The sequence below is a fragment of the Drosophila ficusphila genome, unplaced genomic scaffold (assembly GCF_018152265.1).
Source record: "Drosophila ficusphila isolate 14025-0441.05 unplaced genomic scaffold, ASM1815226v1 contig_791, whole genome shotgun sequence".
Lineage (NCBI taxonomy): Eukaryota > Metazoa > Arthropoda > Insecta > Diptera > Drosophilidae > Drosophila > Drosophila ficusphila.
Window position 1 is genome coordinate 10,581,406 of NW_025064737.1, and position 13,180 is coordinate 10,594,585.

The 13,180-nt window shown below is 39.7% G+C and overlaps 1 protein-coding gene across 4 annotated transcripts in view; it reads left to right on the top strand.

Moving 5' to 3' along the window:
- LOC108102056 (trophoblast glycoprotein) overlaps nt 1-13,180 on the top strand; it is a 46,198-nt gene that overhangs the window by 21,297 nt on the left and 11,721 nt on the right. For all 4 annotated transcript variants that reach the window (XM_017206685.2, XM_017206687.2, XM_017206683.2 and 1 more), the window contains one exon: nt 9,016-9,080. Coding sequence is in view for 1 of the 4 variants with exons in the window: in XM_017206683.2 (XP_017062172.1) it covers nt 9,016-9,080 (65 nt within the window). In the remaining 3 variants the exon portion in view is untranslated. The remainder of the gene's footprint in view (nt 1-9,015; nt 9,081-13,180) is intronic.

Sequence of the window (13,180 nt, forward strand, 5' to 3'; positions counted from 1 at the left end):
TCGTTTGCTGACTTAAATGTGTAAATATGCGTTAAAGTAATTTTATACTGCATAACATGCATAACACAGAAATCAATCAAAATGCTCGTTAATTATAATTGCATTCTTTTTCTTCCGCGCTGCCGGCTGTTAAATGTGTTATAATGAACTGATTAAATCCAATTAATATTTTTCACTTGGTGTAGTTATACTTTAAATAAGTAAATTTGTTCAGATTCGTAACCAAACGTGTTTCATTTAAATGATACCATTTTCCTGACAACTGTATCAATATTTTCAATGTGCAGCTAAAAACTACAATGTTACTGTTTAATAAACAATCCAATTTCTCTTTTTTATTAAATTAAATCCGCGGTTTCTGTATTGGATTGTGTAAGCATTAAATTGAAGTGCAAATAGACACAATTTAATTGACACTGTTTTGCAAAAGACAATATCTACATACAAGGTTTATCAATTGATATTATATATAAATTGGATAAGCAACAGTTAATGGAAATGTAATCCTAACAAGTGGCTTCCAACGATTTATAAACAATCTGCATTTATGACTCAGCCATACCATCGCATGTATAACAGTTAAAATTCCCTTGTCTGCCTGCCGGTTTCGCCTGGGGGACTTCTATCCCCAGGACCCCTATCCTGGTGCATATCGCATGCCGCATAAATTTATTAGAAAGAATGTTCTGCCAACTGTCAAAATGCCCGACAATCTTCCGCCCGCCACTCCCCTTCTAATCCGCTCGTGTGCAGTTTATTTGAGGAACGTGAAATGTTTTGGTCTCCACTTTGTGTTAGACGGCCACATAGACCAACTCTCATTCTCATTTCCATTCCCACTCCGATCCGCATTTCCATAACCATTCCCACTATATAAATATATGTGGGCATGCATATGGATGATTCTCTATGCATGCACTCCGAAAAATCATAATACGCATACATAAAGTGTTATCTTTTTAAATACATTGGATCCTCTCTTGTCTAAGTTTACCTTTTACTGACAATAAATTAATAATTAGAGAAACCGTTCAACTAATACACTACCATAAATTATCAAATTGTACACATATATTTCTAAATTATACATTTACATTTTATTTACATAACTGGTTTTAAAAATATTCACAATTTTTTCCCAGTGTCCTTACATACATATGCAGAAGTGTATATATTTGTCCGGGCCGGAGCTTGCATGTTTACTCATGTATTTGCATTTCGTGTGACATAAATCACGCACCCGACACGCCGCCCAAGGCACAAAGCTTAGACCATGAAAAAGGGGGCGAAGAAGGGGGGATGGCAAGGTGAAGGGGGCGGAAGAGACAATCGGAGAAATGCCGATTGGTGGAAGTAGGGAGGCGGGGGGACCGTAAACGTGGGCGACACCTTCAGGGCGACATTCATGAAGAAAACATGAATCCCGCTGAATCTCCAGAGGTTCCCCTTTTTCTCCGACTCTGCTTTGCCTTGCCAGCGGCAGCGGAAATGTCGCGCTGCATTTTTCAATGAGTGCGTTGATTATTCTCGACTGCTTCTCTTTTTCCCAGCAGTTTTTCACCCACTCCTCAACGCGACTTCTTCGACGTCAATATCACAAGGAGAAAACGTCAAAAAAGAAAGAAGAAAAGCAAAAGCAAAAAGAAAAGCTTCTGATGGAAAAGGCATTGCGACAAGGCAGAAGAAATTAATTAAGCTTCAGAGTTGAGTTAACATTTGCTTCTATTTGAATACGCTGAAAATGAATGACAGAAAGTTTGTATTGTGTATTGAACTAATTTGATCTGTTTAATTACGAAATACTTTTACCAACGACTGCTGCTATTTAAACTTTTATAATAACAAACATTTTGACTTAAGCTTACTGGATTTTCTTTAATACCTTAACCCATTAAAAACGTATTCAGAAAAGAGTATTATAAGTTTTTACTTCATGGATAATATTTTTCTTGCAAATCCTTTGGAAATTGCTTGAGGTTTTGCTCGCCAAGCGCTTGAACTTTATTAATTTTACATTTTATTATGGCCCTTTCAACTTTTGTGGCCATTTTCCCTTTGGCTCTTGGCAATTTCCTTTGGCCCTTACCAGTATCCCAGAATTTTGCATTTTGCTCCATCCGTTTTCGATGGCATGATTGAATAATAGGAAAGTAATAAGTCTTTGCCCCACAAACATATTGGACGGTACTTAACTGGGGGTGGAGTTAACTCGCTGCAATTAGCCGGACATTGCTGTACGGAAATCCACTTAAGCATTTGCCCACAGCCGAAATTCGGTCCTAAGAGCATTAAGTGGATCTTCCCCCCAGCAAATCGTTTGATGAGCAATTTCATGCAGATCCGGCTCCATTAAGTCGTTCACTACCTTCACAGGGCCCAAGGCAGGTGAAATTTAATTACACCACAGCCCAATTGAAATGCCTGTGACAGGATCAAGACGGAGATGGCAGGAGGTAAATATTGGGGCTGAGATGGCCTGTCGTTTCCATTGCCATTTCCATTCCCATTTGCATTGATTTGGCCCAGGGCCTGTCGCCACTCAAAGTGTCGAACGGCACACAAACCGCTCACCGACAGACTTTATCAAGGTTTGCGTAGGCAGAAGTACTAATATGCATTTTAGGGTGGACCTTAAATGCTTAGTATATCAGGTCAAAGGTTATATCTGCATAAAACTACTCATACGTATTTTGAACACATTGAAAAATATTATAAAGATAATAAAATAAATATAAATAAATTATTTTTGTGGTGATCCAATGCAGTCTACTAAACTTTATAAGAACAAGAAGTTTATTATATTTTCATATGAGGTTGTACATGTTTTTAGCCTTTCAAATAATGAGAGCAAACCATTCTATAATTGAAATCCAAAGTGAAGTGCATGCAGTTGTCTGATTTTAGCCACTTAAGCTTCACCCTAACCCTCATGCATATGCATATCCAGAAGGAGGCAGTTGCTTCTTTTATGGAACACTTGGGCGGCAAATCAAATCATCGCTTAACCTCCGGGGAGGTGGGCTACTCCCATCATGAGTCTCTGATTCAATTAGCGCCCGAAATAGTTATCGAAATGGATATGCGAGTGGATGTGGACGAGGCTGTGGCCGTGGCTGTAAGTGTGCGCAAAAGTGGCAATGGAACTGATGCCAGTTGCCGGTTGCCAGTTGCCAGTTCCCAGCAGACTTGGCCGTGTAATTGCTTATAATGTGCGCATAAATCGGTTCCGATTCGGGGATCCATAAAGGGGGAGAAGAGAGCAGAGCCACGCTGAGTGTTAGCTGTTTTCGTGGGCCGTTGTCTGTCTGAGGTTTTCCCGCCGCAGATGCACAACGCACCACTGACACGCAACTTTTCCTCTTTTAGACATCACACATGTCAGCAAAAGTTAGGTTCTTAACTTTAACTAAATTGGAAGTATAAATTCGTTTGCTTTACTTATACACACACAAACATAAAATATATAATATAATTTCCAAATAATTCAAAATTTTATTTAAAATGAAAAATGTAACATTTTATTCAATCTCCCCCGCAAGCAAAAAACCATATTATTATTTAATTTAAATATAACTTGGAAACTCAAGGTATAAGTCTTTCTTACAAATATAATTACATTTTTTAAATCTCTTACTCTGTTGCATGGTGTAATAAGCAGCGCAGAAATGCAGTGCGGCTGGTGGAATATACAAATTCTAAAATGCATGCAAAAGCCTTGCCACTGCTAATAATGGGCATTATCATGATGTTGATGCTGCTCAACCACCAGCCCTGCGACCTTTTCCCGCACAGCCCTTCGTTAGGGGTTTTTCAGCCCCCTGCCACCCCTCCCCCGTTCCATGCTCCGTTTGATGATGATGAAGCGAGATCCGGCTGGGTAACTCGATAACGATTCCAGCCAGGCAGCCACTCTATTGGCGGTTCCGCGGGGGGTGGCAACTAGAGTATGCACTCTGGGTGGAAAAGCGGAAAAAGAGGAGAGCAGACTGTCGCTTAGTTTGGCTAACGTCCCCACCCGCCCCCGACCCCACCCGTTCCCCGCTCGTGCTCCATGGAGACTTTGTGTGACTCTGACATGCATTTCTCATGATGCGAAAATTTTGTTTCACTAGACATTTTGACATTTGACAGCTGGCGCAAAATTAACGCAGCTCGCGGGAGGAGTTGGGTGTGCTAAAAATGTGCAATAACATCTAAGTGGGCGGGAGAGCGCCACGCAAATGTCGCCCTACCGTGTTTTTTTAGTGTACGGAACCAACTGGCGTTTTCCCACAAATTTATCATGTTCGACAAGTGGCTATGGGGTTAAGCGGGTGTTTTCTGGGTGGCAGGGGCAAGTTGCGTGTTAAACGCTGCCAAGAAGATGCATGGCGATGATGACTTAATTGAATGGCAGCCCGCAAGCGGAGTAATCCCTCCCATGGAGACAGAGAGGCAGAGAGAGAGAGGAAGAGGAAGAGGAAAAGGAACGGGAAAGCAGATAAGGAGGAAGATTTCGCTGATGAGTTGGCAAATTTGAATTTGCCGGAATTAGATGTCTGGATATTTATGTGGGTGAAAGAGCACATATCCAAGGTACTTTTCTTCCTTGTGTAAGGAAAATTCCCTTTTAGCTAATGAGTATTAAAAAAATGGTAGAGAGCCAGCGAGTCCTTAAGATGTATGTGTGGAAAACCTAAACTTATTGTTGAAACTTTCTTAATTTTGGATTTGCAGAAACATTTAGGATTCTTTAAGATATATATGGGTGATTCCATATCAGATTTACAGTCGATATTGGGAAATTCGATGAGATATTTTTTTCATGCTCTTTATCGAAAATAAATCGACACGTATTTTTTATTTGGCTCAGAAAATTTTTTTGACACAGTTATGATTTTTTGAATTTTTGATGAACTGCCCTTTTTTTGATGACAGTCGCGTTTTCCAGCCCCAATAACTCGAAAACCGTACGTCGCAGGAAAAAATCTATAGGAAGTAAAAATTTCATCCTTCCTTCTTCTTTGCAAAACTTTCGTGAAAAAATTTTTTAAACAATTTTTCACCACAAAAAGTTCAAATGTTTATAACAAATTCATTTTTCTCCAACTTGGACATTTTTGATTTTTTTTTTTTTCACAATAAATCCTTCAATTTCTTCTGATGAACATACTAAAATTTCAGAATGGGATCAAAATTAGTTTTTGAGTTATAGAATTAAATAGCATTAAAAATTCATTTTATTGACCCTTACTATGCGCGCGCGAAGCGAATTGACGCGCGGACCGTGCATGATAATCTTTAAAATTCTATAACTCAAAAACTAATTTTGATCCCATTCTGAAATTTTAGTATGTTCATCAGAAGAAATTGAAGGATTTATTGTGAAAAAAAAAAAATCAAAAATGTCCAAGTTGGAGAAAAATGAATTTGTTATAAACATTTGAACTTTTTGTGGTGAAAAATTGTTTAAAAAATTTTTTCACGAAAGTTTTGCAAAGAAGAAGGAAGGATGAAATTTTTACTTCCTATAGATTTTTTTCCTGCGACGTACGGTTTTCGAGTTATTGGGGCTGGAAAACGCGACTGTCATCAAAAAAAGGGCAGTTCATCAAAAATTCAAAAAATCATAACTTTGTCAAAAAAATTTTCTGAGCCAAATAAAAAAATACGTGTCGATTTATTTTCGATAAAGAGCATGAAAAAAAATATCTCATCGAATTTCCCGATATCGACTGTAAATCTGATATGGAATCACCCATATATTGAAAATCAACGAATTTAAGAAATTAAAAAAGTTTATAAATGTTTTCTTATATACCTACAAATGTCTTTTGCATTTTATAAACTCTTTAAACAAATTTGTATTTCTAGTTTAAACATCGACGCTCGAATGTAGGCAACAATTTTTTTTGTTCCTCTGGCCTTCGGGGTCTTCAATTTGATTTAATCTTTTGATAGCCAAGACTTCTGACATCAACCGCCTCCTGAAGGCCCGAAGCCCACCGAGAATGTGCAGTACGGTGCCTTCGGTCCACCGACAATAAATCCTCCTTCATCTCCATCTTCAACGGGTTATTGTTGATGCTTTTGTTGTTTCTACAGGGGCTGTTGTTGTTGTCTTTTGTTGTGCGGTTGATGGAACACGTTGTCAGAGCGTCTGTCCTTGTCTCTCTCTCTCTCTCTCCCTCCAGCTCCCTCTGGCTGAGTTGCCTCTCTTTCTGTTATACACATGTCAGCCGCAGATATATCCATTCATTGTTGTCGACGGCTTTCTCCTGTTTTGGGCAAGAAGACGGAAGTGGAAGGACGAGAAATCCAATTCGGCCTGATTTTGACACCCGGCCACTGGAAATTTTTGTACGGAATTAGAAGTCGGGAAAATGAGTTTTGCTGCCCCAATCAGCTTTTTATTCCATGGAGGAAGCCTGATGACAAACAGTCGAGAAGTGTTCAAAACAGAACGATATCCTTAAGCTTTGTTTTTTTTCTCCTTTTATACTTGTGTAGAACATATTGCTATTTCCACTCTGGAATTAGCAAAGCAGCTTTTTCTTCTCAAAACCATATTATCCTTTACAGAAGCCGATCAAAGTTTGCATTTACCCCATCTTAAATCTGTCGCCAACAATTGTAGCTCCCTAAAAATTGATCATTTATTTAGAGCAAATTTGCACTTTGTCATTTATCCCTTCACGTAGATTTATGTTTACCAACTGTCACAAGTGGAGACTTTAAGGAAAAAGGGGGAACTGAATGGAAAATGCAAAACTTTCCCCATTTCATAGTTGCTTTGCCTGTCACATAAAATACTATGGAAATGTGCATAAATATATCGAAAAATGCAGGACGAGAAGCAGATAAAGCAATGTAAAATACGAACAGCAAACGACAATTGACCCACAGTTTTAAGGCCAAAACAATTCTCGATTTTGGCCTTGTTGGCTCAGAGTTCTTTATGAGAGATTGGGCCAACAAGTCGAGTGGGTTGAGTTTAGTTAAGGTCTTATCTTGAATAGCATCGCAATTGAGGTGGAGGAGTGGGTTGGCAGAAGGGTTAACAAGATGGACAAACAGAAGGACGGACAGGACGAGAAACTGCTGGGGAAGATAACTTCAATTCGATGCTTTGAAAACATCCTTTCGTTTTGTGTTTTCTTGTCTAGCTCTTCTGTAAACCTTCACCCTTCTTCCATTGTTTTTTTCACAGTTTTTTTTCTTATTTTACAAACAAAGAACCACATGAGTTTTCTATTGTTGGTTGTGGCAAATATTATTGTAAGGAAACCAAATCTTTAATGGATACCCCTTTTAAGGGATTAATATGAGTTGATCATGACAACAAAATAATTTGATGAATTCTATATGCGTTCCATCTTGTTTAAATTTCATAATTCTTTTAAAGTCAATAACTGAAAAACAGAGATACTCTCATATAATAAGGCAATAAATAAGCTCTTTCTTATTATAATGACTGCTTTCTTTTCCAGAACTCAACTGAATTTGTATTTATATTTGCATAAATGGAGCTTTCACCAGCGATCCAAGCAGCGCCAAACAAATTGCCAAAAGTTTTTCCAAGGCGGAAGAAAAGATGGCACACAAACCAAAAAATAAAATAGGAGCAACAGTAGGCAAGGGCGCCTGGGGCCTGGAGAAAAGCATTCCAATTGAAAGTCAAAACAAACGAGCTGCTCTTGGGGCCACGCCCCTCACTAGCCTCCTCACTGCCAGCCGCCTCCGCTTCAGACATTGTCTTCTCTGCTCATAAACTTTTTGGCTTTCGGCACGTTTTGCCATTATCCATATGCTGGCAAACCTACCCCTTGCATCCCACCCCCCCCCCTCCCCTCCACTCAAATGCTTTGCATATGTGCAGTCGCAACCGGAAACGGAAATGAAGCACAAAAGTTCAGTTCTGCTCAACATACGCTCCGACTCCTGGCAGCCATAATAGTTAACTATACATTTGTTGGCCCTTGCTTCGCAGGCTTCCCTTTTTGCCAGCTATTGTTTAAAGTGATTTTATGAGCCCCGAGTCCGACTCCTGACCATAATTTACTTAAACCGAGGAGCAGAAAAAACAAAACTTTAAAATAAAATAAAAGCCGAGAGCTCATAATTCATGGCCAGCACTAATTGTCCATCTGTCTGGCTGCCTTTGTAAAGCCATAATTAAATGCCGGCAGGACGAAGGACGAGGCGTCGGAGGGTCTGGTTGTGGATTTGAAGTTTTATTTTGTTTGCTGCCATCCCCCAATTGAGCTCCTGACCTGCGAGCTGTTGATGAAAGCGGCTTTGAATTAAGTCCCCAGTGGAGCTGATGGCATATTGCGCATACGTCACGTGGTCCACAGAAGGGGTAAGCTGCTCGAGGCCCTCAAATTGCGCTCAGTAGCCGTCCCCTTGGCCAACCGAAGCTTGTCACTGCTGCAGTTGAAGGGATTGCCCAGAGATTTATACACTAAATGGGCCCAAAGCCCTCGAGGTTGGGTCATCAAAATATGACAAAGCCATTGGACCATCTATCGAGAATTATGACTAAGCGGCTTGATAAATGCCCGCTGAAAGTTGTTTCTTTTTCTATAAAATGGGAAGGATCGCAAATCACTTTAGTAATATTTAATGGGCCAGCATGTCTATTTAAAAGCTCATTATTGCAATGCCTATTAAGATCTTGCATTTTAATTATTTGGATTGGCTTCCGGTTTAATTCAAAAACAAAAAAATGGTTTATACATTTTTTGTGCTTTACTACGATAAAATCTAAAAATAATTACGTTAATTAAAACTCAATGCTAAGTATTTGTCACACATATGTTTTTGCCAGTAAAATGTATAATTACTGCTGCAGCAGAAAATTAATTCAACATATTTAATGCCTCTGTAATCCGTCCTAAACTTTTCATGCGGCAACAGCCAACCGAATGCAATAACAAAATTCGTCACAATTTGTTGGAATCATTTAAAATATTTTCCCTTGCTGCCCGTCATAGCACGTCAATAATTTTTCTCTCTCTCTTATTTCGATTGCAGAACTTTGGCGTCTAAGCGAATTCCAAACCAGTCAAAACAGCCAACAAATAAATAAATCATTTGAGGTAAGTTCGGAATGCAGCGCGAAAACAAGTTAAAAACTGAGGGCGCAACCAAAAGCGAAAACTACAAACTGCAAACAGAAAGTCATTTGCAGTGCTTACCCTCGCCACATCCGCAATTTCAATTACACAACTTTTTGGGGAGCGTGGAGCATTTGCTCATTAAACCAAAGGCAATCTCCGTCTGGATTGCCTTGCATCTTTATCTTCACAAATGTGGAAAACTCTTACTAAAGCCCATGTCAGGCTTAATGGTTTAATTAAATGGGATTTTAACTAAAAAGGGCATAGGATGGGACTCGAGCAAAGGGGATCTAACGAGGGACAGGCGATAAATCCGTGGGGATTTCATAACAAACATGGCACTCTAACTTTTGTCAGTCCGCGCGCTGTGTGAAACTCAAGAGATCTCGAAGATGCTCATACGCCGCGTTGCCCTCGGCAGCAGCAGAAATAGATGGAGCAGCACAGCGAACTGCAGCAGATGTTTGCCTAACCATCCTCATGGCTCAAAGAGGGGTGAAACCCCTTCCAATTCCTGCCCGCCCCCATCTCCACCAGAAGATTCTCATCAAAACGAGAGCGAAATGCAATTCAAGCAATTTTCAATTTTCATTTTTAGAGCCGGAGACGGATAAAACCGCCCAACAAGAAGATATATGTATTTACACCGTAAAAAATACTCACAGGCAACCAAGTCTTTATATAGATTAAGATTGTAATCATTTATCAGATCGTAAAAAAGTGAATGTTACTCGTTGTTAAGCCTTAGAACTAATTTCGGTTGGCTTAAGATAAACATATTAGGGTAATCATGAACTGAAATTTACGCCTACTCCTAACCCCACATAAATTACCATGTTTTTTTCAGTGCAGGTAGAATCCATGCATATAGCTTCTGCTATAACCCACTGCAAACTTGTCGCGTTGGAAAATTCCCATCATTCCTGCTGGTCTAAGGCCAATTTCTCGATTCGCTATCCTTGCGCGTTTGGCAAATTGCAGTCGGGCGTTAGGCCATGACACGCCCCCTTCGCCGCCCCCATTTCTGCACCGATTCCCTCGGGGCTTAAGCAATGCGTTAAAATCGAGAGGAAGTAAAAGCGAAAAACTTTGCCCAAAGATTCTTTTTGCCTCTTGCCACTTTCGAGTTCCTCTTTTCCGTTTGGCCTTGTCTGCTTTACTAACTTTCGCTGTTGTTGCGCACAAAATGAAGGCATTAATGCTAGATTTTATGGATTCTTTGTGCCTCTCCGCGCTTTTTTTCTTTAAATGGCATTAAGTTTCCCTTTCTGTTTGTATTTCTCTGTGTTTTCTTTATCTCTTTTTGCTTTCGGGCGAAAGGAGGAGAGTCGTGAAAAGTATTTAAAACTGTGGCGAATGAAGCCAAGTTAACAACTGGCAATGAGCTTTGGGTCTCCCGTTAAGTGCATTCGAATAACGGTAAGCTACTCCGGTTAATCTTCACTTGCTATTTTATTCCGTACTTTCCCGCTGCTCCTGATCCCTTTGATGTATTTTAAGCTTGTAGCCGCCTAGCGAATAAAAATAAGTGCCACGGGATTCGCAAGTGTTATATTACCGAGTTAAAGGGTTAATGATTTAGTTCCAATTTAAGTAACAGACCACGAGTTATATACGATTTGGCGACCATTTTCCTGTAATCTTTTATTACAACACAATTCATAAAATGATTTTTCTTTTTGGTACATTGAATCAAAAAAGGTCTGTATAACTTTGTTTAACAAAAAAGTTTATAATTGATTAATGGTTGAGTGTGCAACCAATAGCCAACACGTTTTAAAATTAAACACTTTACAAACGAAAGTTAAACTGTAATGTATATTAAAGCTTTAATTTAATTTGCATTTACCATTAGTTTGTTTTTGCTCGCGATTCTCGACATTCCATATTCATTACTCTATTCCCCGCAAATTGAAGTTTCAGCGGAAAAAGTGTAGTTCGCTTGGCAAACGATTAATATCTGACCCCGGCAACAAAACTGACAAATTCTCACAATTAGGATAGCCAGATGAGGCTCCTTTTCCCTTTTGCTCTGCTTTCCAAGCTTTGCAAATATTTGCGCGCAATTTTTCATATTAAACGACAGGCGGAGGGGGCGTGGCAGGAGGTGGCGGAAATAAAAATTGCAGGCGAGACTACAAAAACTTGCCCCAACTGTGATCAATCTTCGTGGTAGAAGGAGTGAAGCGAGTGGGGTCCCAAAAAAATAAGAGTAGAATGATTCGGAGGACAAGGCAGTTGCAACACTTTTTGGAGCTCCCCGGGGTTCTGCTCAGCCTGCCATGTCCTGTCAGGAATGAAGAGAAGAAAAAGGAAATAGCGAAGAGAAGAAGAGAAGAAGAGAAGAAGAGAAGGAGAGATAAAAGGGGGAAGAAAGAAGCAAACAAGCAACAGGAAAAGCAACCTTCGACCATTGGCCCCAAACCGGGAAATTGCAACATATTTGCAATTGTCGTTAGGATGCCGAAAAGGACCAAGAAGCGAAAATACTCGTAGTTTTGAGGACGAAAAGGACCAAGAGGAAGAGGACTTAGTGGAGGCGACAGCCGGGCAATTGCCCAAATGAATGAAGATGAAGTGAACCGGGTTTTGGCCGGCACTTGAACTGCCTGCCAGCACTCCGGGCCAAGATTGATTGGCCTCCGGTTGAAGTCGAGTCGCAAGGGGTGAAAAAGTGTCACTTCGCGTTCGCCCTTCACTGTCCTCGAGCCACTTTTGTTCCTTTTTGCCCTGAAATTAGTTGGCCTGTCAAAAACTTAACGAGGCCAACGGGTGACCAGCGATGAAGACGATGATGGCGCCGGCCAAGTCGCTCGAGGGAAGGGTGCAATCAAAGTGCAACAATGGTAGAAAGGCAAAAGTGTTTGAGGAGCGCAAAAGGAGACAGGCGAAGTTTGGAGTCCGGAAAAACTCATCATTGAGCAGACCATTTGGCTAAATTAAATTTATTCTAACGCATCATATCAATAAAAATATAGAATCTATCTTTTAAACATTTTGTCTTATTATTAAAGTATTCTCATTCTATTAAAGCATTTCTCACCTTATTTAAAATAAAAAAAAAAGAATAAATGATGCTGAAAAATCCATAAACGAAAACACTTCCTAGGCTATATTACAGTTCGAAAACTTTCAGTCCCATGACTTAAAAAAACCATTTAGGTGTTAACCTCTTTAACACTTTCTTATGCCACTGACCCGATTCGATTCATTTCAATTTCCATGCCATTTATGCCATTCCACATTTTACCCTTTCGATCCTATCGTATATGGCAAATATTCTACATTGGTTTTTGCCGCCATTCATTGTTGTTTTCTGAAACTATTGCTGCTTTGTTTTGCAATAAACACTTCGTGCTGCTTTCAGCTGAGCCACTGCCCTGCCCATTGACATTACCATTACCGTTGGCCCGCCCCTTCGCCGACCTCTGACCTCCTACCTCCCAAGCTTCCCAATGCCCTTCAACGCTTGCCAAATGACTTTGGAATAGTTTTTCTCGTTTCTTTATGGTCTAAACAGTTGCCTCTGTTGCGGTTGTGTAGGTAGTTGCTAACCTTTGGCCTTTCAAGTCATTTGTATTTTTGTGCGCTTTGTTGCTTATCTGCTTTTCAGGTGCTTTGCTGGTTTTTTGCTTTTGCCACCGCGTCATTTTACTGACTCGTCTTTGTCGCTTATCTGCTTTCCTTTATTACTGCTACTTTTTCCGATCTGCTCTTGCTTTGAGCTTTTGGCTTTGATGCTATAGTGAGTGCTCTTATGCGTTTCCTTTGACCTGCTGTAAATTAAAATCTAAAAAGTTGAACAGCCTACTGACAGTAGTTAATATCATCTAAAATCTGCGTGCTCTGCAGAAATTTCAATACTTATAAAAGCTTTTAAAGGCATCATTCAATTAATTTTACCCCATTTTCAATCACACTCCAGTTCCATTAGCATTTTGCCCATTTTGTTCACAGAAAAAATGTTAAATATTAACTTGCATATTAAAAAAGATGCTGTGGACATAAAAACGATCGTTTATTATTCAATTATATTCGGTTTTTTTAAGCAGAGAAAATATGGTAAAAGCATACTGGAT